This window comes from Teleopsis dalmanni, chromosome 2 (genome assembly GCF_002237135.1).
Source record: "Teleopsis dalmanni isolate 2A chromosome 2, ASM223713v2, whole genome shotgun sequence".
NCBI lineage: Eukaryota > Metazoa > Arthropoda > Insecta > Diptera > Diopsidae > Teleopsis > Teleopsis dalmanni.
In genome coordinates, this window is record NC_051847.1 from 1,169,654 (window position 1) to 1,193,088 (window position 23,435).

General features: G+C 31.8%; 1 protein-coding gene across 1 annotated transcript in view; it reads right to left on the reverse strand.

Moving 5' to 3' along the window:
* Positions 1-1,101: 1,101 nt before the first annotated feature.
* Positions 1,102-23,435, reverse strand: part of LOC119685884 (matrix metalloproteinase-2) — a 151,554-nt gene continuing 129,220 nt past the window's right edge. The window contains exons 2-6 of the mRNA XM_038100283.1: positions 11,611-11,751; positions 9,716-9,858; positions 2,792-3,354; positions 2,507-2,648; positions 1,102-2,449 (exon numbers count right to left, since the gene is read on the reverse strand). Of these exons, the coding sequence (XP_037956211.1) occupies positions 1,875-2,449; positions 2,507-2,648; positions 2,792-3,354; positions 9,716-9,858; positions 11,611-11,735 (1,548 nt within the window). The 5' untranslated portion in view covers positions 11,736-11,751 and the 3' untranslated portion in view covers positions 1,102-1,874. The remainder of the gene's footprint in view (positions 2,450-2,506; positions 2,649-2,791; positions 3,355-9,715; positions 9,859-11,610; positions 11,752-23,435) is intronic.

Genomic DNA, 23,435 nt, shown 5'->3' on the forward strand with positions numbered 1-23,435 from the left:
AATACATAATGTACAATAATTCAGTTAATAAATTTAAAATACTAAATCATCATTAGATTATTTGGTAGCAATAAAAAATCAACTGAAATACATATATAAATTTGTGTACATAAAATAATTACATTTCTAACGTATTTATAAGGCTAAATAAAATAATGCATTTACTTTATTAAATTTAATTTATAAAATGTTGACATTAATTAATTTAACATAATATCACTTTTATTGTTTTATTATTATTACTAAAAAACTATGTTTAACAACGAAAAGGATGTACAGGATAAGTGTGTGTAGTTTTTGTTCCTTAATTGTACATAGTCAGTAATTGTACATAGTCATATATGGATCGATTTTGAAACAGATATATGGCTGACATCTTACTTTCAGAGCCAAAAAGGCTATTCACTTGAATGGTTCAAGAAGCTAGAAGAAACAAAATTGATGAATATTCTTTGTTTTAAAGGGATAATATTCAAGTGGGCATGTCTTTATATAAATAATAAGTATAATAAATTAGGAGATACTAAAGCCAAAACCTCGGAGCAATTAAAAAGCATGTATTGATTACTACGGCCAACACCAACTGAAAAACTCTAAAACTAAGGATGATAAAATTCTATCAAAACAATGTAGTCGGAAGGTTTCTGTCATAAAAATATTGTTATAATATTTATATATTTTGAATTACACTTCTTTAATGGTAATTCATTTAATTTCAATAATATATATGAATAGTTAAGAAATTATATGAATCTAGAAGACATTTAGAATTAACAAAAGAGTTATATTTAAAAGAATATTACGAGGTTTTTAAAACCTCTATTAATATTTTAAAAAGAGCTACAAATTTTTATGATTTACGATTTATGTTTAATATGATGTACTACATCTCTATAATAGATTTAATAAAATACTTCTCAGTTCGCTGGAGATCGATGTGATAGTTTGATGATGGGAAGTATGTTTATCGCGTGAGTGTGGTTTTCTGAAAAAATATTCCCACGGACAAGGATTCCTTGGTCAGTTAATATTCTCTACCACTTTGAAATTTTTTTTAAAGTAATTGATATTTTCTTATTTGAATAATTCTTATTAATATATATATATATATATATATATATATATATATATATATTTGTTTGTAGATCAGTTTAAGGCGATTGAAGGTCGTTAGGTAAGAAACGATCTACTTATGTAATAATTAAAGTATAAACTGTAAGAACCTCAGTGTTTTTCACTTTTATTTGATAACTTTCAGGATGATTTGGTTAAGGCTTTGCGGGCTGTCAGTTTAGTTATAAAAATGCGTAACGCACATTTAAGGCCAGACTCAATAATATCGTTTTAGTGGTTATATCTTAAATTTTAATTATTATATTTGCTAATACAAGCGACCAGCGACAAAACCTTATACTTCTACAGGTTCTCTCCAGAACCTTTTAGTAAATCAATTTGGGCCATTATTCGCGTCGATTTTTGTAGCCCAAATAGATCAACAGATCAGTTATATAGCTTCAGTTACGTCATATTGATCGCTGATCGCTATGCACGCACAAATTTTTGTAGGCAATTTCGTGGTAAAGTGTTTATGAAAATTAAGTTCCTAGTTATATTTTTAAGTAAAACTAAGCTTAATTATATTTTAATTATAAACATTATAAGGCGTTTTGTGTATATGTGTTGATGACGTACATTTTTCAAAAAATAGTATAAAAAATATGAATGAATAGTTTTGTATGTGGCGCTTGACGAGAATCGTTAATTTAATTTTAAGGCGATTGTTTTAAATAACGAGACATGTCAAACGTCTTTCTGTGTTTGCACTTAAATTAATTAAAACTAAGTAGTTAAGGTTAGTGTTAGTATTCGTCTATTCATCTTTTAAAAGTTAATTGCGACCAAAGCACCACTAAAGCAACTATTAAAAGTTGCACCACAGACCCTCGCTCAGAATTGCTTAAACGTACGCCGTTACTTTCAGCACTTTCTGTTGATTGATTATGATCCATTTGATTCCGTTCAGATATTAGTTGATCTGTCCACGCTTGTTCTTCGTCTACTTCATTGACACGTCTCGGGCAGTTCATCCATTTACGTGCAGATACTTTCAATTTGGGATGGGCTACCATCATGAGATCGTCATTAAATTCCCAATAACCCAGTCCTTTGAAAAAGTACGTTTTTCGGTCGGTATACTGGAATGCAGCATCGATGTTATAACCTATACCTGCCCAAATTGACATATCTCGTGGATAGTCCAGTTCTGCACGCCCAGTCTCTTTGTCAAGACGCCAATATAACGTGCCACTGAAGAGATAAGTGAAGTTATTGTGGCCCCAAATAAAGGCAGCATCGATGTGCGTTAATGAATATGGTAGTCCGAGTGAGGTTAATGGTTGTGGGTAGCCAGGTTCTAATGTAACTGAATCGAATACATAATAGTAACGGCCTAAAAGTAAATAAAATGCTATAATGCTGATATGTGTAAAGAAGATAAATTGCTTACCTATGAAAAAAACAATTTTACGTTCATGATTTTCATAGACGGCATCAATTTTCGTAAAGTTTTCAGGTAGCAACGACCAGAGACGGCGTGTTTCGGTGGGATAACCAGAATATAAACCACGATCGCCAATGCGCCATAGAAACTAAAATTGAATAAAAAATACAGTCGATTTCAATATTATTTTTTAAGAAGTGTAAGGTAACCATGAAGATAAAACTAATATCACTTTACTAACAGAGTACTTCATCCACAATTCAAGAAAAAAGTATTAAGTATTTATCTTACCTGTCCACGAAATATGAAGAGTTCTCTTCTTATCATTGATATGGCATCGTAGTGAGTCGTGCAACTATCTGGCTTTAATTTTCTTGGCTTGGCTGTGGCATAAGTACGCTTTTGTGTTGGTTTGGGTGGACGTGGAGGAGGGTATGTACGTGGTCTATATGTGGTAGTGGTAGTAGTAGTTAGTGGTTCACGATTGCGATTATAATGATGATGATGACGTCTGGGATCGTTGGGATCGCCATAGGGATAATGTGGATTATGTGGATAACGTGGGTGTTCAGGATATCTGCGGTCAGGGTAGTAGATTAATGTGCGCATTGTTGTTGATGTGGTGGTGGTGGTAGTAGTTGGCGGTACTCTTGGACGTTGTGGCTTAAATGGTCCCCACGTCTTCTCTTTAGATCCATATAGCTCCTGTATAGCAATACGATCATCATCCGGTAAAGTAATTTCATTTTCATAGCCATGATACCAAGGATTCATAATTGCTTTCTCATCAGATGAATGGCCTAGACCAAGCGAATGACCAAACTCATGTACTGCTACACCCATAAAATTTGTTCCTGCAAATAGAAAAAGTTTAAATGAAAAAAACAACACTCAATATAAATTTTGTTCAAAATATCTTTCTCAATTTGTATGAAAATTGATACTAATGCAGCAATTTAATCACAGTTTAACCTTGCAAAATGGAATATTCTGAATCATATCTAACTCTTTGCAAATGATTCCCAGTTCGATGCACTTTTCTTTACAGTGTACATAGCATGAAATTTCGCAATCGAATCGCAATGCCAAGGCATTACAACTGTAATCTAATATTTTCCAATCAAGCCATAACACAGCAATGCACTCAATCAATCCATTAAGAAGTGCAACTCATGCAGTGACCGACAAGCCCACATGCATCACAGTTGCAGTTGCAGTTGCAGTTGAAGTGGTAGTTACACTTCCAATATGGTAACTAATTAGGTAACGAAATTGTAAATGATACCAAACATTTGAGGTGGCAACAAATCATTTGAACACTACGGCAGAAACTCTATGGCATTGCTTTTCATTTTGGCACTTGGTGGGGCGTAAATTTCCAACATGTAAGTCATAGAGTGCGTTTAATAATACGTTTATTCGATATTCGAAATTACTGAAACTGTTCTGACATGTTTCAAATTTATTTGTGGCAGCAGTGGCACATGTTTGATTTAACTGGAATGGAACTACTCGCAAAATTAGCTCAAGTCCATCCGGTGTATCGTTGCGATGAAATGGAAATGCACTTCATCGTGCACTTTACAAAAATGTAGTTCGAAGAAACAAGTTGAAGCAACTGCATATGACTGCAGAAGCTAGCTTTTGTATGATCTAATATGATTTTCAAAAATGCAAGACCTTTAATGGTTTTAGGACTTAAATTCAGTGGAATGCAGTGGAGATTGGATACAGAACCACCTAATTAATAGTTCACAGAAGATGAAGGAAGGAATAGCCTGTAAATGATTGAGAAAAGTAGGGATTTGCGCTTCAGTTTTTAAATTGAAAAATTAAGAATTCAAAGATATTAATCAGTTTTAGTTTCGAGATGGTAGAACAATTATGAATATTGCATTTTATTCTCTTCAGTTGTTCCATATTCACGCATCCAAACAGGGGTAAGATTTATATTCTAGCATAAGAAATCTGACTTATACAAGTTAAATCTTATAATTTAATGAACTTTTAAACCAAGTAATTTTATAATACTTGGATATAGTAACTTTTATTGTTACTTTATCAATCGGTACATATTTTTATATGATAAATAGGAAAACTGCAGCTATTAATCATTAAAGCAGGGACTATTTAATGTCATTTTTTTGAATATTGGTACTTATTCAATTGCATAAGTGGCAACATAATAGATTATTTTAAAAAACAATTGACAATTTTAAATTCTCAACTCCATATAATGAGATAATGAAACAAAAATTTAAATAAATAATTAGGAATTAAATCTTCATTATTACAAGACTCAAATAAATAACAGCTACAATGCCAGTAAGCAGCATTAAAAACATATAGTAGAGAGAGATGCTAGTTAAAAGCAGCAAAAAGAAATGAGAGAAGCTTTCTACAAGAAATTTTTGTGGAGAGCCTCTTCATGATCATTTTAAATTGAAAAACCCGTATCCAATCTAAATAGAAATAATTGAACAATTATAGTAATTAAAAATACGTGATCTGTTATCAGGTGCATATTAAGTTTACGAATATGAATTCGACAAATCCGAAAAGAGTAGTGGGTCATTTTTAGTTCAGTAATATGTCATTATCCAATTCAGTAATTATTCAGTAATATGTATGAACAAAAAATATTGTTTAAAAACTGATAAAAACATTTTATATATATTAATTCAATAGTTTAAATGGCTTGAGTAGACAGATTTTTCAGATTAAAATTTCGTTAATTTAAAGCTTAAATTCGCATCACCGAAATCCCTTTGGATGATAGTAACTCTTTTTGTTCGGGTCAAGTCTAATTTGCTTTAATTATTCATAATCAATTTTAATGATGCATTTTTAATTCTGTTGCACAAATATTCGAGCCATTTTATAATAAATGTGAATTTAGTGAAGTTTTCAGAGGCAAATTCGTAATATTCATAAATAATTTAAAATTATTTTGCAAACCGCCAATAAATAAATCCGTTTCGAGCAACTGCAGCACTTTTACCATGCACATCCACAACAAAATCGAGTTCAAATGTGCGTCTAATCCTCAATTCTAAACTTTTAGTCAACTGGCTGCTATAGGGGACCCGGCAATAACGATCGACCATGAGCAGTAGCAGCGGTAGTGGTGGCGGCACGGTATCGGCAGCCTGTTGCCAGCGAAGCGTACTTCATTCGCCACATTTTCGTAGCAAATTAACCATTTTAGCAAATTAATAAAATTATGTGGCAACGAATGCGAAATCCATTTCAGTTGGCGGCTTTGCAAGGGTCGTGGGTCGATTACATTGATGCGGTCGGACTGAGCAAGTTGCACTGAGCCGGGAATCATTGAATGTGCTTTCAAAGCCACAAATGCACTTTGTATATCTATAATTATAATTTTAGTTGCCATTGTGCTTTCCACAGCAACAAAATTAGATAAAATTTGGCAGCAAAGGTGAAAATGATTTACTTGAACTGATTTAGTTAAAGTAGATGGGCATATTTCATGTTGCATATTTTTAGGCAGTTAAACGCATATGCTGCTTTGTGTGCTAACGCTAATACAATTAATTGTTATTTTCGTACGTTCAAATTGGTCGATTGGTTACCATAATTAAATTTACGTCCAAATAATTTTAATTTTTTAGTTGAAGTTTTTGTCAGATTGAAAATGGACACACCATGCTCTTATTACGTGAAGATGACTACCTAGAAGGACTTGAATAATAAAACTGTGATTTCTCAAAGGGATTGCAGTGATTGTATTTAAAAGATTTTAATATTTATTAAAGCAAAGATGTTCTACTGTAAGTCAATACGAGAGTGTAATAATACTTAATCAACAATAAAAAAGGATTACTTGAATAAAATAGTTAAATTACTTAAAATAAAATATGTTAAATGGTACGTGTTTAATAAAATAAAAAAGTACTGAATAGTACTTCCTCAATAATACTTTTTTCAGTTAGTCTTTAAACCTTCGATTTGTCCACAATAGAATAATTTAATGAAATTTAATTTAGTTTATTTTCATTTGCTAAAATTTTTTAAATCGCTTTTAAACCTATCATAAAAGGAAAATAATTTCAGTATTTTTAAAATAATAATATTATACTGACATTTGCAACTATTGTATTGCTAAATTGTGAATAAAAACGTTTGGAGTCTCAAGCACATATTTTTTAAACAATTATTAGAAATTAGACCCAGTTACTGAAAGTACGTACTTATGTTATTGTCCCATTAAATCCAAACTTTAATTTTCATATTTAGACCTTCTCTTAAGAGCTATCTGATCACTGCATACCACATGATTAACTAATCACATGGAAAATGGCAGCATAAGATTTAGCTTGTTAATCGTACTCCATTATTTCTGTTAAATCAGAACACAATTTTTCATCATTCAAGCTTTCTTTTCGCTAAGTACTACCTTCAGTATAGCAAATGGTCAGCTACATCTGTTTGTATCTAAATTCTACTGGCTGGGTATGAATCACTCAATTTTTCTCATGGGGTTTCTTGTCTCCATTTATCAAACTCCCCGCGATTGAACGGTTGACAAATCTGGTTGAAAGCAAAATTGCCCATGAAGACGGTTAAAAGTGCTCGACCACAATTTTTAATTTTTAGTTTAAGTTTGTGTCGATATACCATGGAAAAATGGATAAAAATGGAAATCCCCGAAAATAATACAAACGTAATATACTTGTTTATTTAAGCGAAATTGAAGAAAAATCAAAAGCCGAAGAAATTTTGGCTGAAAACCATACAAACTATAGTAAAATAAAAATAAAAAGGAGAAAAAAAGCAGAAATTAATTAATGTTTATTTAACAGGCGTCTTAATAATCAGAAGCCATATAAAAGCCACAAATAGTTTTGCTTGTAGGCGTGGATAATAGAGAAGAGTGGAGCGGTATGAAAAGTAAGTGCCGAAATGGTTTTCCACTTTTTCGTGTTTATTTTTACGATTGGCTTAAATATTGGCAAATAGTTAAAAAAAGAAATGTTGACAATTTTTCCTAAGTCCATTTTCAGCTTCTTCTTGTTTTGGATACATTCCATAACATAACACTGCGTTCCACCACTTATGATTTGTTAAGTATTTATGGCGACTTAAGTGTTCAAAATATGATTGGCGTATCGTTTCAAATATAAGTACAATCAAACAATGATGCATGTGATATCATTTCATAGCTATATAGAATAGATATCAGCGCACTACTGACTAAATTTACATATTTTACACGATTTGATATGGTAGATTCCCATAAGTTATATTTTTAAAAATAGAGAAGAAAAAAGAAATACAGTTTCTTTTTTCGGATAAGATATTATGATGTTTGCAGACAAAACAAATTAGAACTCAGTTGTAACACAGTTACAATTCTAGTTCGGCAAATTTTAGATTCTAAAAAAGAATTTGACAGTTTCGATAGAAGGTATCTATGGTAATTCATTCAAAGATGAAGTTTGTCTATTGAAGTACTCAATATCATAAAGGTTATGTACGTTGAGTTTAAATGTCGGAAAAGATCAAAGTTTTAAAAATTGGCTATAATGTTATACGGCCATCGGGATCAACGATTCACCTATGGAGCCAACAATAAATGTTAACTATTTATAGTCGATCTCGACAGCATTTAAATGCATAAAAGTGGTGCAGCTAATGGTGTACTAGCACGCTTAAGAAATGCAAGAGCTGTTTTTGATCTGCTTTTGAATACCTGGCGAATCTGACAAATAATTCTTAGAACAACTTAAACTGTACAACTTACTTTAATCTGTACTATTTTACGCGTGTAAAATGTAAAAGGCCTCTCCTACAAGTCTTCATTAACAACTGTTGGCATCGTATTCTTAAAATACACAAGGCTGAGAGGGCTTCTAATGAGTACTTGGGGAATCTGACCAACCAACTGCAAGCAACATATGTAACCAGAAAATAAGTGGTTGTGGATTGATCGCACGCTTAGAAGACCTTTATACAACTTGCTGAACAAGTATTGCGATTAGGTATGTTAGGGCAGTTCGGCAGCTACCACAGAAAAGCGTCGAGTTGTTGATAAAGAAATTGATGATATCATATAAATTTGGAATTATGTCACGAAAACAGAGTCAAACACATTACAATTTAAGTCGATGGTTGAACAGCGTCTTCAGTTAAAACGCTAGTGACTGTCAATTGACAATAGTCAACAGTTTTTGATTCAAATGAGTTCTTCGGCTTGTCTTGGATTTGCGAAACGACGCCTGTTTTAGGTAGAGCGTAGTATGACAAGTCAATATTCTGCTGATATTATAAAGGATCTTCGTCGAATCTTTCACATTTAATGTAATCTATTGATATTCAAAAAATAATTTTTTTTTTCAAGACAAATCAATTTACATATTTGAGAAATGGCACTAATTTCTTATTTATCTGGTGGAATAATTGATATCAATTCACGTTTATTTTATTTAGTTCAAAAAACTTTTTCTAATGAAATTAAGTGTGGAACTGCGCTTTAAAACAGGTTGGAGTATATATAAGTGAGCTGTGAACTTCGCGAAGACACCCGTCATTTTAACAAGACATTTTAAACTGATATATATATATGTATGTATGTATGTATGTATTAAAGGTGAGAGTGATATTGAGGATTCTAGAACTGCAACAACAATAACAACAACAGTCATTTTTTCTGTCGTAATATATGCTTTTTTATTGGATTCTATATGGATTTTTTGGTCGGGCTCTTTCTCCTCTTTCCCATATGCAACGTCACACATCTGCAATAAAACAATTTTTGTTGTTGTTGGCCTCTCTGTGGCATAGAAATTGTAATTTATCATTTTCACACTGACAATAAGCATTACTGCTGCCACTCCCGCTTCATGCCTCCTCGAAAAAAGTGCTGGATTTTCTGATTCATTTTTTTTTTTTTTTCTATTTCATTTCATTGCCATTTTATGTTTTCGCAACAGTTTTGTTGTTGCTGTCATTCTGGTTGTTGTTGTTGGTGCCTTTGTTGCTTTGATGCTTACAAATGATTGCATGCTAAGATGTTGTAATTACTTTGGCACTGCTTGGCGATTTATTGATTGGTTTTTAATACGCTTTGTTTTGAATTGGCGAACGTTGCCGTATTGTTGGTCTTAGTATAAATAATAACAACAACAGTATCAACAACAGCAAGAAACATAATACAAATGTAGCAATCTGGCTCCCCTTTTTGCTTCTACTTACCCTGCTGGTTATCGTTGGCGCCAAATACCCAATCTTCGTCATCATCGAAATGAGCATCACCGCCACGCCCTACGCCGGGATAGAAAGCGTGTGCCAATACATGCCCAGGGCCATCAAATTTATAACCATCCCCATGATCACCTCTGTAATTAGAGAATTAAAATCTGTTCAATAAAATAGACGCCAAAGATCGTCAAATTAAATAAAAAAATAAAAAAAATTATTGTAATAATTTGCCTTTAATAAAACCTTTTTTTTTGCTCATAGTGTATTTTATTGAAACTAATGAATTTTTGTGGTTTTTACTTCATTATTTTTGTAGTATAGTAAACAAGAATAAAAATATTAGACGGATTCGAATAGCAAAGAAAAGATAAGAACAAAATTTTTACTAAATTTATTGAAGTAAGAACGCGTCACTCTCGCCAAGAAAAAAGTAACAACAAGTAAAAATATTTGTTTCTAGATAATAATAAATTATAAAGGTTTTTGCTTAGCAATATCTGGTGAAAAAGCCATATAGAACACTTAGGTGAATAATTTAAATATAATTATCCGTTTTAAGTGTCATGGGAGAATTCTTGACATTCTTAGATATGGTCAAGTTTACCAGGTCTATATAACAGCTATGCTTTTAAACTTTGGGATAGTGTATAAGTAATTTTAAAGTCAAGATCTTCAGTTTAGTCTAAATACATAGTACAGGTATTGATAATAATTACTTGTGTCTAGTTTACTGGTACCATTTTAACAATCAAGGAAGACTATCAAAGAAACTTGCGTTCTATTCATAGCCTGATTGTTCTTTTGATAACAAGGACTAATTGATTGATGATGAAAGAAATTTACCACAGACACATAAAACTAGGGCACTTGACCCTATGGAAAGATTAATTCGTGTGTATTCATATATCAATGGGATGATTTCTCGCTTGAGAGATATTCACAATAGTAACAAAAAACATATATAATTTAAGTAAGTAAGTAAGCACAATAGTAGTGTAATGTAATGAAAACACGTGAACTAAGAGTGAATTATAAGCAATACTCACACTCACACTCACACACTATCTTAGCTATGTAATCATTATTTAACTGAAATTAAAAGACAATCAGCTCTAAATCAATCAAGGAAAAAAGTTGTTACTTTATTTCAAGACTTTGCCTAAAATGTCAACAATTATAATTTCATTAAGACTTGAATGTATCTTTAGTATATTCATAACTCCTTTAAACCAATAAGCTAAACCACAGCATCAAATTAGTGCAAAGAAAGACATTATAGTTAATGGCTATAGTATTACCACAGCGCACCCTTGAAGCAGGCATATTTTATTCATAAAGTTAAAAGGAAATTTATTTTCTCATAGATATAAAATGCATTCTTGAATATCTTCTTAACTGTGATTTTCATATGAGAGCTCGTAAAAGACTTGATGGCAAGTTTAGTTGTGATCGTAAACAATTTACTTCTACGAAACTGTAAAAGGTTAATGATAAAATTCTAAACTGAAGAAAGTAGCTAAGAGCTTACAATAATGAATGTATATGATGAGAAAGCATTGCAGGTACTGGTGTTATATAGTGAACGCGAATAAAACTGGTTTAGAGAACATCTCTGAAATTGTTTTATATACACTTTCGGTGGAACAATAAGCCAGTGATGCATTGGCTAATAAAAGACAAACCTGAAAAGATAATAACACCAATTGAAGGTGAGAACAGCTACCACTGGTGCTAGTTTGCAGTTGTCGTAGTCGTGCAAAATTTCAAGGTGCCAAATAAAGTTCCTTCATTTTTATTAATCCACAATTCACTTGAATTTATGCATTTTATGCAAATTTATGACGAAATTTAATGAACGTTTGTGTGGTTTGCTTGAACGTAACACTTACCGGGCAAAGAGTACTTGTATATCCGCCTGATCGCTGTAGACCTCTCGAAATGTCAATTTTGAATTTCGTTCCCACACCCTCAATGCTTGTGTTAGCACGGAGCGCACTTGACCTGCATCAGTCATCGTTTGATTCACCAAACTGAAATGAAAAATGGAAAGGATGTTGCATTACTTAAGTTAATTTAAATTTTATTCGTTTTTACATATTTAGGTAGTTTATTCAGTTCAAAAAAGTTATGGAAAGTTTTATATCATTTAAAATAGCAGTAACAATGTTTTTGAGTGCACTTGCCAGGACTTGTAGACAAAGATTCCCAACGATTTTTCTTAGTATTAAAACAATCAATATATCAGGTTAGTAAACTTTGCCCGTGTTTCCATTTTCAGTTCAATGTGACAATTTTATAGTAACAAGAATTGCAAATTAGCTACTTTAGGTATACAAAGGATAATTAGAAAGGCGTTCAACTAGTAATGCTATATTTGAATAGCAGCAACAGTAATGACACAAAGCAAGGAAGTACATACAAAATAATTTTCGAGGATGGGTATGAAATGAGTTTCAGTAAGTTGAGTACTCACTATCCAAAGGAAAGTGATAAAGTTTTCACAAGGTATTATCAGCAGTTGACTCATGCCAGTGTACTTGTCGTCATTTCCTCCTCACATTGCATGGTACTGTTTGCTTGTCCAATTGGCTGTGTGCACATTAACATTGCGATATTTGAGCTTTGCTGTAACATCATTATCAACAGCTCCAGCTCCAGCTCCAGCAGTAGCTGGAGCCGTAAAAACAGTCGCAACAACAATTGCACTGATTCGTTAGCAACAATTGCAATGACACTCAGTCATATTCTGCCAAAAATCTTTGCTCATGTCTATTTACACAGACCAATTCCATCCGTTTGCTGTTTTGTCTGTCTGTTTGCACGACTGTTTGTTTGTTGACTCTTCTGTTTGTATGCTTGTGTTAACATATGCTATTATCTTTGCTATGTACGTTAACTTAAGCCAACCGTTTGCAGTGTTGGTTTAAATTGGTATCGTTTTCGTGGCGTACATCTGCAGTTCATTTCTGTTGAACGTGCTCAATTGCAACGTTTTGCACTGTTTACTTATTTGCTTAGCCCTGACAATATTAAGGTCTTTGCATCCTTCCGCTCAACCATCCGCATGTCTAGCAATGACCTAGTCTATTTGTTTTTGCCAATTACTATTGCTGCCTGGCCACTGCAGTGACTGCTGCTCTGCAAATCGCGACTTTGCACAGCATTCAAGCAGCAACAATAATAAGAGTACCAACACAACATTACCTCTTAAATCCTTCAATCACAAATTAACTGCAACAACTTCATTTGATTCCACGCAAGAATTTAATTTTCGTACACTTGCAGATCCTCGGCAGCTGGTGCAGAAGCACGTATTTTACTACTTGAACTACTGACGCTTAAATAACCTTTAGCTTCACACCAAAATCGCTTTACCTTTAACCACCACTATGACCCATTTCCAATTCATGTTATTATGCATCTTGAATTCCATTCATCTTCACTCGAGGGTATCTGCTGGCGTAGAGCATTTAAATTATTATGCGCTTATTCCCTAGCATACGGACAGCAGGAGTACTAGTGGTGCATTAAGAATGCACTATCATACTGTAATTTCTCAAAATGTCCTCTTACTCATTATCCTACAGCGATTACTATTTGTGTTATATGCTTAACTTTATTTATTTAACTTAACTGCCGTATTTTTTTGTAATTAAAAGTTTGTTTTGATTTAGATGATAGAAACGTTGCAGTTGAAGAAACGGTCTGCTAGGAGTAAATAGTGAACACTTTTAAGGTAAAAAAGGATTTCATAACACATATTTCAGTATAATTTTGTAAAAAAATGCTTTATATGGTAAATGAAAGCTTTTTTAAACTTTGCTCCTAAAGTCCAACAAACTATTTAATTTGTTAAAGCATGAGAAGTTTTAAAGCGTAAAGACAGTGGCGGGTATAGTTAAAGTATATGTAGGCTCTGAATATTGATCATGGAAATCACTGTTTTAAACAGACAATCGGTAAAGCAGTGGGTCGGTAAGACTTTCGAAACTTTCCGAAATTGTAACCACAAAGGAATTGATGGCGATCCGATTAAGAGATAAAATAACCACTTTGCCAACGTGGTTTTCTTTAACGGTTTAGACATCTTCAAGTACTTCAAATTATTACCAACTGGGTGTCCCATAAAATTCAGTTTTAAGTGCTGAAATGTCACTGATCTAGTAAAATTTTGTATATACTAACGGTAGTAATTTTATTATTACAGCAACTGATTTTAAACTTTAAATCAAAGTTTATATTTAGAAAGATATTTAGAAAACTTTAAATCAAAGTTTATATTTAGAAAGATATTTAGAAAACCTCTAAAATATCAGCTCTGGAGCGAACTATTAAATTAAAGTTGTTTGAAAAGCAATATTGCTATTTTAATTCAAAAACAAAAGACATTTGTTCTTATATTCCGAATTTTTACATATAAAAAATCAGATTGTAAGCTTATATATATTAGAATTATAATTTATGTAAACTCTAAAATTAATTAGTAATGAACATAAAACAGAATTTTATACATCTGTATCGCTTGGACTGTTTAAATTGTTTCAATATATGGACGATTTGATGCAGATTTATCTAACATACATACATTAATACGAGTTTAGATTATTTAAAATATTTGGTGCAAATCTAAGTATTCGTATTAGCCGAATATGACTTTCATGTTATTCAAAGAATATGAAATGCTGTGACCTGCCCTCAAGAGGAGTGATGAATAAATACTTATTATTTACGCACTTAAAAAACGCTTAAGGATTTAACTATAATTCCTCTTCTTAGACCGGCTATACTCACTTTGAGATTTTCAATTAAATCTTCAATACTACAAATTTTTTTAATACCACTTATAACTAGTCATAAAAGGCAACATTTAATTTTTAACACTCAACTTTATAATTTTTCATTAAACTACTACCGCTGTGTAGTCTTTTGATCTTGGTCACTTGATCGCGCAGAGTGTACCAATGCCTCAATAGTTTGAAGTCCTGTACAGGTGCGGATATTCGTTAACCATGAGAGTTGTTTCCACGCATCACCTTTGCGATGTTCTATACGGCCTTGAACTATAAGTAGCAATACCTTGCATTTGGGTGCACGTATTATGTGTCCCAAGTATGCTATATTTCTATTTTCATGATATTTAGCAGTTTTCTTTCTTGTTGCATTCTTCTGAGCACTTATTCATTGGTAATTCTATCAGCCCAAGGTATTTTCAATAGACGGCAATAACACCACATTTCGAAAGCCTCCAATTTATTTATTGGGGTTGTAGAATATAGCTTCTTGAGTTCCCATAGCATCTCTAAACCCAAATTGTGTGCGTCCCATTACCGTTTCACATTTTCTGTATATTCTTGCGTGTATTATTTTAAGAAATCATTTTACTATAATTAATGTACTAATTTTGGGGGTTTTCAGTAAAGTCAATACAGGGCTTTTTCATTGTGTTAAAATAATAAACGAAATCAGTTGTCAACTTCAAGGGAAAAACTAGAATATCAAAATTCTCACTCATAATTCTTTCAAGTAATACACAAATTCCAAAAAATGAGAGTTTGAAACCTGTGTAATTATAGGTGTACCCAAAAAAGAAGGTAGTAAATAAGGGACCAGAAAAGAATGAAATAGAACTTATCATTTGAATTAAAAAAATAAAATTATAAAACAAAAGAAACAAGGCCTTAAACATCGGTGTCACTTGGTCGAGTCCGGGCAGGAACCAGCGAGCACCGCTGATTTGTGGGTATGAATACAAAATAATATTTCAAGGCAAAAAACCATAAAGGATTGGCCACAAGTGAAAAATATTTCAATGGCTGAGAACTTAACTATACATTAGTGAGCCAGAGAAGGGCAGAGGATGGCAAGCACTAAAAAAGAGGAAACTGCAAAGCATGTGAACAATACAAAGGCAAAAACCAAGGTAAAAGGTAAAATGTGTTGAAATCAAAAGGACACTAAAGGAAACAAGCTGTTGTTGCTTACATGTTTGCTGCTCTGTTGTCAGTTATGCTATTGCGTTGCTGTTGCTTTTGCGGTGAAACAAAGATGGAGGAAATACTAAAATATGGCCACAGTAAAGGCAAAAGTTTTGGTAAAAGTAGTGCTGAAACCCACAAAAGTAACTAATTTGCATAAAAAGTGAATGAGAGTGAGCCTTTTCATTGTGTTTGTTTTCTGGTTTAGAACAAAGCGGGTGCACTTAAAACGAACACAATACCAATAACATCAACAGAAACAAGAATAGAAACAGGGTCTAGCGAATTTCAAAGAACTGAGCTACAATCTTAAACGAACAAGTCACATTTACCTGGTACCAGTTGAAAGCATTAGTATGTTGTTATAAGAAGTTAGCCTGGGAAGAGTATTTTCAGAGATATAGGCTGACAGAGCGACAGTCGTTCTAATATGCACAGAACACAAATGTGAACAAATAAACAACTTTAAGCGAAAAATGTAATTTTAAAACAGACACAGCACACATTCAGCCCATCGCACTATTAAAAACAGCTTAACCCCCGTCTGGTTACACATATCCTTGCACGGAGTTCGCCTCATGTCAGCTCCGCAAAACTTTTTGCTACAACTTTTCCATACAAAGTCAAAGTGACTTCGTGTGCGTCTGCAGATTAAATTAGTAGTTAGTGTGGCGTGGTGGGAGTGCAGGGGTAGCTGCTTTACACACTTGCATATTAAAACAGGTAAAGTGAAACTTAATCTTTTTGTAATTCAATTCCAATAACTAACTTAGCAGATTAGTTTTTGGATTGAAATCAGACGCATTTCTGTCCTATTTTGTCATTTGTTCCATCGTCCGTCGTCCGTCTGATATCTTCACGACTCTTTTCATGAGTTTGCTTTTAATATTTTTCTCTGCTCTTGCCATTTTACTTGTTTCTTATGGGAGATTGGATGCTTGTGGTTTATAGTCAGCCTTCACGAAGTTTAAGTTCAAAGGTAAGACAAAATAGGTTTCTTCATTGAGGTTTCTACTATTCTTCAAATTTATGCGAATCACAATTTTCGCATAAATTTAGATTTTCTTTGGTGTTTATTGGTTTTTAAAGATAAGTGGAAAATAGTTATGGAATGGAATTATGTATGTTAGTGGGTGTCTAAGGAAGTTTATGTAATAAAAACGTTGTGCTAAGTTAGTTTTATATTATGTTATGTTTCTTAAAAAGTCAACTCGTATGCAGTTGGGGCAAAAAAAAGTTAGTTAATGTTTCCACTACAAGGTGAAATACAAATATATAATATATACGACAGTTTAATGATTATTATTTGTTAGTTAAGGTGACTAAAAAAAGAATGGAATATCAAAAGGAAGGACTGGTATATGGTTAAAGAAAAAAAAAACAAGAAAAAAATAGACAACATGTAATAGTATTGATTTGTTTTGCATAGATATAGATTATAAGGAATATATATTAAAATATAATGAATTTATACAAAATGTGGCATTTTTTCTAAACACTGTAAAGGCAATATGCTAAACTAAAAATAGATATTTCGAACTAATAATTAACGGGTTTTCCTAAGATTTATTTGTAGCCTGATATTTGTTTATAACTCATTATGTATATATTTCTAAACAACCAACTAGTTTGACTCTTCCTGCGTGCAACTTGTGATTAAAACTCAAATGTCTGGAAAAAGGTTTTGCTTCTTTTTTATTTGAACTTTTTAATTCACACAAGAAATTGAAACGCAAAACCTAAAGGCAGTCAAGAAGTCTATGATAAAATAGCGAAGTTTGTTGCAACTTTGTTTATAGTTTTTATTTGCATTTTCCAACACTGAACTGCCTCAAAAAACTGTAATGCGTGTAATACCGAGCAAACTTTTTTACATTCGAACTGAGCTTTGTCATGTTGACAGCAATTTTTACCATTTTCTTAAAATATTTTAGAATATTCTGTCTCTCTTGATATTTACTTACGAAATGACATTTTGTGGTAGAAAACTACTTTATCCACTTTTTTGCTCAGTGCATTACATCGGCGCTGCGATTAAAAAAGTTTTGCCATTGACATAATGAAAATAAACTGCAGACTCAACTTAAGTGAATGAGAATTAGAAACAAATTTAAGTGGTGGAGGAAAAAAAGCCAATCATTGTTCAAATAGTGTAGGATTAAAAAAAGGTATTTTGATAATTGAATAACTTTTAATTATTAAATTTAGATTTCGAATAAAGGAAAAATGCGTAGTAAAAGTTAAAAGATTTTTTTATTCCAATAATTAGCGATGAACAAATCAATTATTCTATATTTAATTTTATGTGTTTGAATGCAAAGAGAAAAATGTGAACTATGTACAATGATGAGTGTACAATGACAAGTTTCTAATTCGTGGCTGTAAAGAGTGCTGACTATTTCTTTTAGATCATCAAAATCACTTTCTTCATGTATCCATCTGGGTTACCTTTAAACAACTGACTAACCTTTTTTAAAATTGCTTCTACCCACGATTTGATAAGTTCTAATGTCAAAATGGTCACTTGAAACTATTTGCTTAGGGTCGATAATCCATCCTCCTAGTACCCTATATATGTTATTTCATACATTTATTTAGAACATTTTATTTAATTTTATTATTATATACCACTGTCAATATTTTTATCAATGCTAAAGTAATATGTAAAGGCTGCTAACATTAAAAAGTGGACGATTTCCACAACGAATTTCAGTAAAAACATTTAATTTGAACAGTTAATTTACAAGCCTGTTCACATCGGTTAGATTCCAAATAATAATTTGTGATTTTTTTTCAATATCGATTTTATATTTGATCGTAATTTTATGTTCACACCTCAACACGGGAAGCCTGTGCTAATAGCATTGTGATTCCAAATAAGTACTTAGAAATGGATTAGAAAATTGTATATGTCCCTAGAAGGTTCAATTAGCTATTTGTAAGTGTTCTTGGATTCCTCATAGTATGTTCCATTAAATGTTATCTATCTACCAAACTATTTAAATTAATTTTCAATCCACGGTGGAAATTAATCTACATGCTCGCTTGTTTTACTTACTGTTAAATTATAAATTTAAAGGCATTTAAAAAAATATTTCCACTCTGATGTGGATTGACCAAATGATATATACTTTTTAACAAATTTCTGTTTTCAATTATTCAATTCTTCTAAATTTTATTTATCAACTGAAGTGTGCTTAAAGTTTTTTCCAAAAAGTAAAGTAGGTACTTAGAAGAAAGGTGAAAAGGCAAAAGTACACTCATTAGTGTTTTTAAAATTTCACTTAAAGTTAAAAAGTTATTTTTTTTCACAAAAGCCTCTTAGTTACTGTAACTAAAGGAATAGTAACTTCTTTTTGCCGATAATTGAATTTCTTTTGAAGCCCGAAAGGTACGTGGTCTATAATCAGGATCTTATTAACAAACAAATGCTAACCCCAAAGGTAAAAAAGTATGAAATAATAAAATAAAATAATTTTCAGTTTCATTAGAAAATCGAATTTTGTGAATTCAGTTTTTTCCGCAACAAAATGTATTTCCTTAAGCAGTTTACTCGTTATCCCTTTCGAGTGGTCTCATCAGCAAATTTTCTATTAAATTTTCAGTGTTATTTCAAAAAGTTTCACTTTAATAAGATTTCAAGTGAAAATTTTGATTGTGTGGCATTGGCATTTGAGGAACATAAAATAACGAACAGTTATTTTTATATTTTATTTCATTATTACACTGATAAGGAAAGGAAAATACATCCTTTTTTACCATGGAACAATAAAATATGTGCACAATGAAAGGATAATGTCACTTGAACGAACTTATTTTACACATTTCGGTTGACATTATTTGCATGAATATTGAAATAAATTGGTTGTGTTCGGGTTGAGGAATACAACCAATAGGAAAATAGGTTAGTAGAGAGCAGTGGCGAAATCCTTGCATGATTGCAAATAACATGTTAAAATTGAAAGGCTTACACTGACAAGAGTGAAGTGGGAGGAGAAGGATAAACTCTGTGGGAGTATTATAGGCAAAATAACGACAAAAGCAAATTTAATAAGCAAATTTTGTGCTAATTTTATTTACAATTTTGCAGCGTATTTGGGCACGTAAAGTCTAAGTTAAGGGATTAGGAAGGACCTTTTTACAGCTATGTATGGACTTGTATTAAGGACATATGTCCTTATTATGTTTAATGGAACAATAAGTAATTTTATCTTTGAGTAGATAAAATATGACTCACGCATATATTGCAGGCCAAGCGATATGGCGTTGTAAATGCGATTGCTGTATGCCTTCATATCGTGTATGTGTGTAAGTGTATGTAAAACATTTCATTTCAGGCTTCATAGCAGGACTTTTTCTTGTTTACGTAATAATTATGTGCTGATATATAAAAATTAATTCTTTCTTTGTTTTCTGAAAAGCTCATTTTGATAATAAAATTATTTCTGTCACAGCAGTAAATGTTCCAAAATGAAGAAGAGGCGTTTTATAGATACTAAAAACAAATTGTTAGCAAAATGCTACAAAACTCCAACACAACCGTACACTTGAACCCACACTGACGAGGAATGTGTAGCTGGGAGCATTAAGGCACTTAAGTATGAATACAAAAAGTGTATTAAAACACGCGTTTTATGGTTCATATGTATTTAGGCATAATAATGGCAGTCTATAAGGGAAAGTGCGGGGCGCTAGTTGGAAAGGAAATTTCGTTATTATTAATAAATAATCAAAATGGAAACCACATGAGTAAACAAAACTCATAATCATTATTAACAGCTAACCAAAGCGAAGAACGACGACGATAATGTTTGGAACGAATGAAGAACCCTCAATAACGACAAATGAATTTTACGCTACATTCAGCATATCGAACGCAATGAATCGAGCGTTACAATATAAACAATAATTAAGAATATTAAAGCAGACATCAAATACATTTATAAATAAGTTTTTATATTACAACAACATGTGTATAAAATTGTGACATCAGCCAATCAAGGTTATTGACGTTTAAAAACCATTAAAAATTAAAACAAAAATATTTTTTTTGAAATTTAATAATAAATTTGTTTTTAATGTATACCTTGTATACCTAGGCCTAAACGAAATGATTTATTGATGAGAGAATTGAACCCAATGAAACAACGTCAGCTCAGGTTAAAATTTATCATCCGTCAAAAACTAGCAGTTCAACCTACCATAAAGTAACGATATGATATTTCAAGCATAGTATTATTATAGAAAAATGACATTAAAAACTCATATACATATTCTCAAAATCCAAGGTACTGATACCGGTCTTAAGACTTACTGTACAGTTTTTTTTCTCTCATAAAATTGTTTTTTATTTGTTGATACAATGATGTTATTACCAGATTGAAAATAAAAACATAACAACATATATAAGCAACAATGCTGACTATAGCGCAAGATGACAGCAAGACGACACAAATTTCTAAGAACTTTCAACATTTAACTTTCAAATGTAATTTTACTTAAAATTTTATGGGGGAAATTAAATATTAGCGATCTCATGTACATGTGTGAGTGTATGCCTCCACTCGCATATGAGTCAGTGTATACGAATATGTGTATGTGTGCTGCTCTGACTGCATGTATTCCTGTTATTTGTTAACTTGCTTTTGGTTTCATGTGTAAGAAAATTGAATGTGTCAAATTATTTTGGAAGCAAAGCCCATGGCTCTGCGCAAGAAGTGAGTACGACGGTTGGTGTGTGTATTAGATTGTATCAGAGAACAGTTGAAAGTGTAGTTTTGGTTGTGTGTGTAGTGAAGCGTCTAAACTTGGTTAGACATAAATGATTTTCGCAAATTGCATTATAAAATTAAAATTAGCACTTTTATTAGGCTTATCACTATCAGCAATAAAGCTATGCGAAGATAGGGGTACAGTGGTATAAGTTTGTATAATTTCTATTCAAATTCAAATTTGATTTTGTAAAAGTAAATAAAACAAAAGCAATTGAAAATCACTGCCATTTTTAGGGGAATTTAAATCGAAATTACAGTATGAATATGAAAAGGGCGTAAGTAAGATAACTGTTGTTTTGAGTTCCATTACAACTCTTTAGTGAGACGAATGTTACTTTACTGGCAAATACTGATTAGTCTATATTTTAACCGATTACTCTGGTAATTGACTACATAGTCCTAATTATTTACCTATTAATTTTCATGCACAATAAATGAGAGTCGCTTAATAGATTTGTAGTACACAAATGGATACTATTTCAGCTGTCTGATAAATAATATTTAAAGTCTTGCATCGCTCTTTAAAGACCAATTTACGGTTGTTAGGCCATTGTATTAGTGGTAGAGTAGGGGCACAAAAGTCACCCAGGTTTTGTTGTGTTGTATTGAAATATGATTATTAGATAATCTTTTTGTATGCTTATTATCGCCTCCGAAAGATTCTATCCAATTAATATATATTTCAAGATGTATTTAAAATTTAACTTTGGCTGCCTATCAGTTTTAGTAACTTTTCAAGATAAGCGTGCATCACATCCAAATTTTTAAAATTCTTAGATCACTTGAGTTTATGCTGTGAAATTAAAATTCAATTCAAATTGTAAATAAAAACATCATCTTTTTTTAAATCAAATGTTATCTTATAAATCTAAAACATGTTTTCTGACTACAAAACAATATCAAAAAAACACAAAAAAAAAACAAAATATTAACATAACAAAATTTACTCAAGAAGACTTGAAACAATATTTTGCTTGTCTTAATAGCATTGAAGATACAACAAAAAAACAAAAAAATATTTAACAAAAACAAAAAAAATTTGAAGAAGCAGAAAAATGTAAATAAATTTTATGGGAATTTCTTAAGTGAATAACTTTGACGCATTAAAAGGGAAACCTTTTGCTTTGGCAAACATTTTCTTAACTTTGTTAGTTTAAAAAAAATTGCTTATATCTGCTTGGGTACGTACCTGGCGGAACCAAATAAGTTTGTCAACAACTTCAAGTACAAGAAAGTAAATTGAAGTAGACAAACCGAACGGCACCAGACTAGGGAGCGACTGGAACACCAAACGAAATAATGCAAATAATATTATTAAGCGAGTGACGGCAAAAAGTTCTTAACAGTGACAGTTCTGTTGGCAGTTGTCTGTGTGTGTGTGTTTTTTTTTCATAACTAAAGTTCTTATTCATTTTCATTCGTTTGGATTCTGTGCATATTTCGCGGATATTCTACCCTGCTATCGCTCACTCAAGGAGGTTGTGATGGATACCAGATCAAAAACATCACACCCAGGTTGAGTGAGTCAAAGCAAGACAAAATTTATTAAAATTTTCATATTTTATGCGATTCATGCATTTGTTTCTGCAGTTGTTTTCATCACTTTCACTCAGATATAGGTACGTATACTTACCAATTTACATGAATTTAAAAGCTGACAATTTTAAATAAATATTTTTTTAAACTTATTTTCAATTTTTTGCTTATTTTTGAGTCACTTCTTATGCTTCGCACCTCATTAATTGCGCTTGTGTACGAATGAATGTTTTTGCTTTTGCCTCACTTAAACAATTTCACATTTAAACATTTCAATTTACTTGCTAATTTGACATTTGATGGTATGTAAATGTATAAAATTAAATTTTGTAAATATTTAAAACATGTAATTAAGTATTTGACTGCGTTTCCCTCGATGCAAGGAAATTACAGTCAGCGGAAATACGGGAAAACGGTAAAAACCAAATT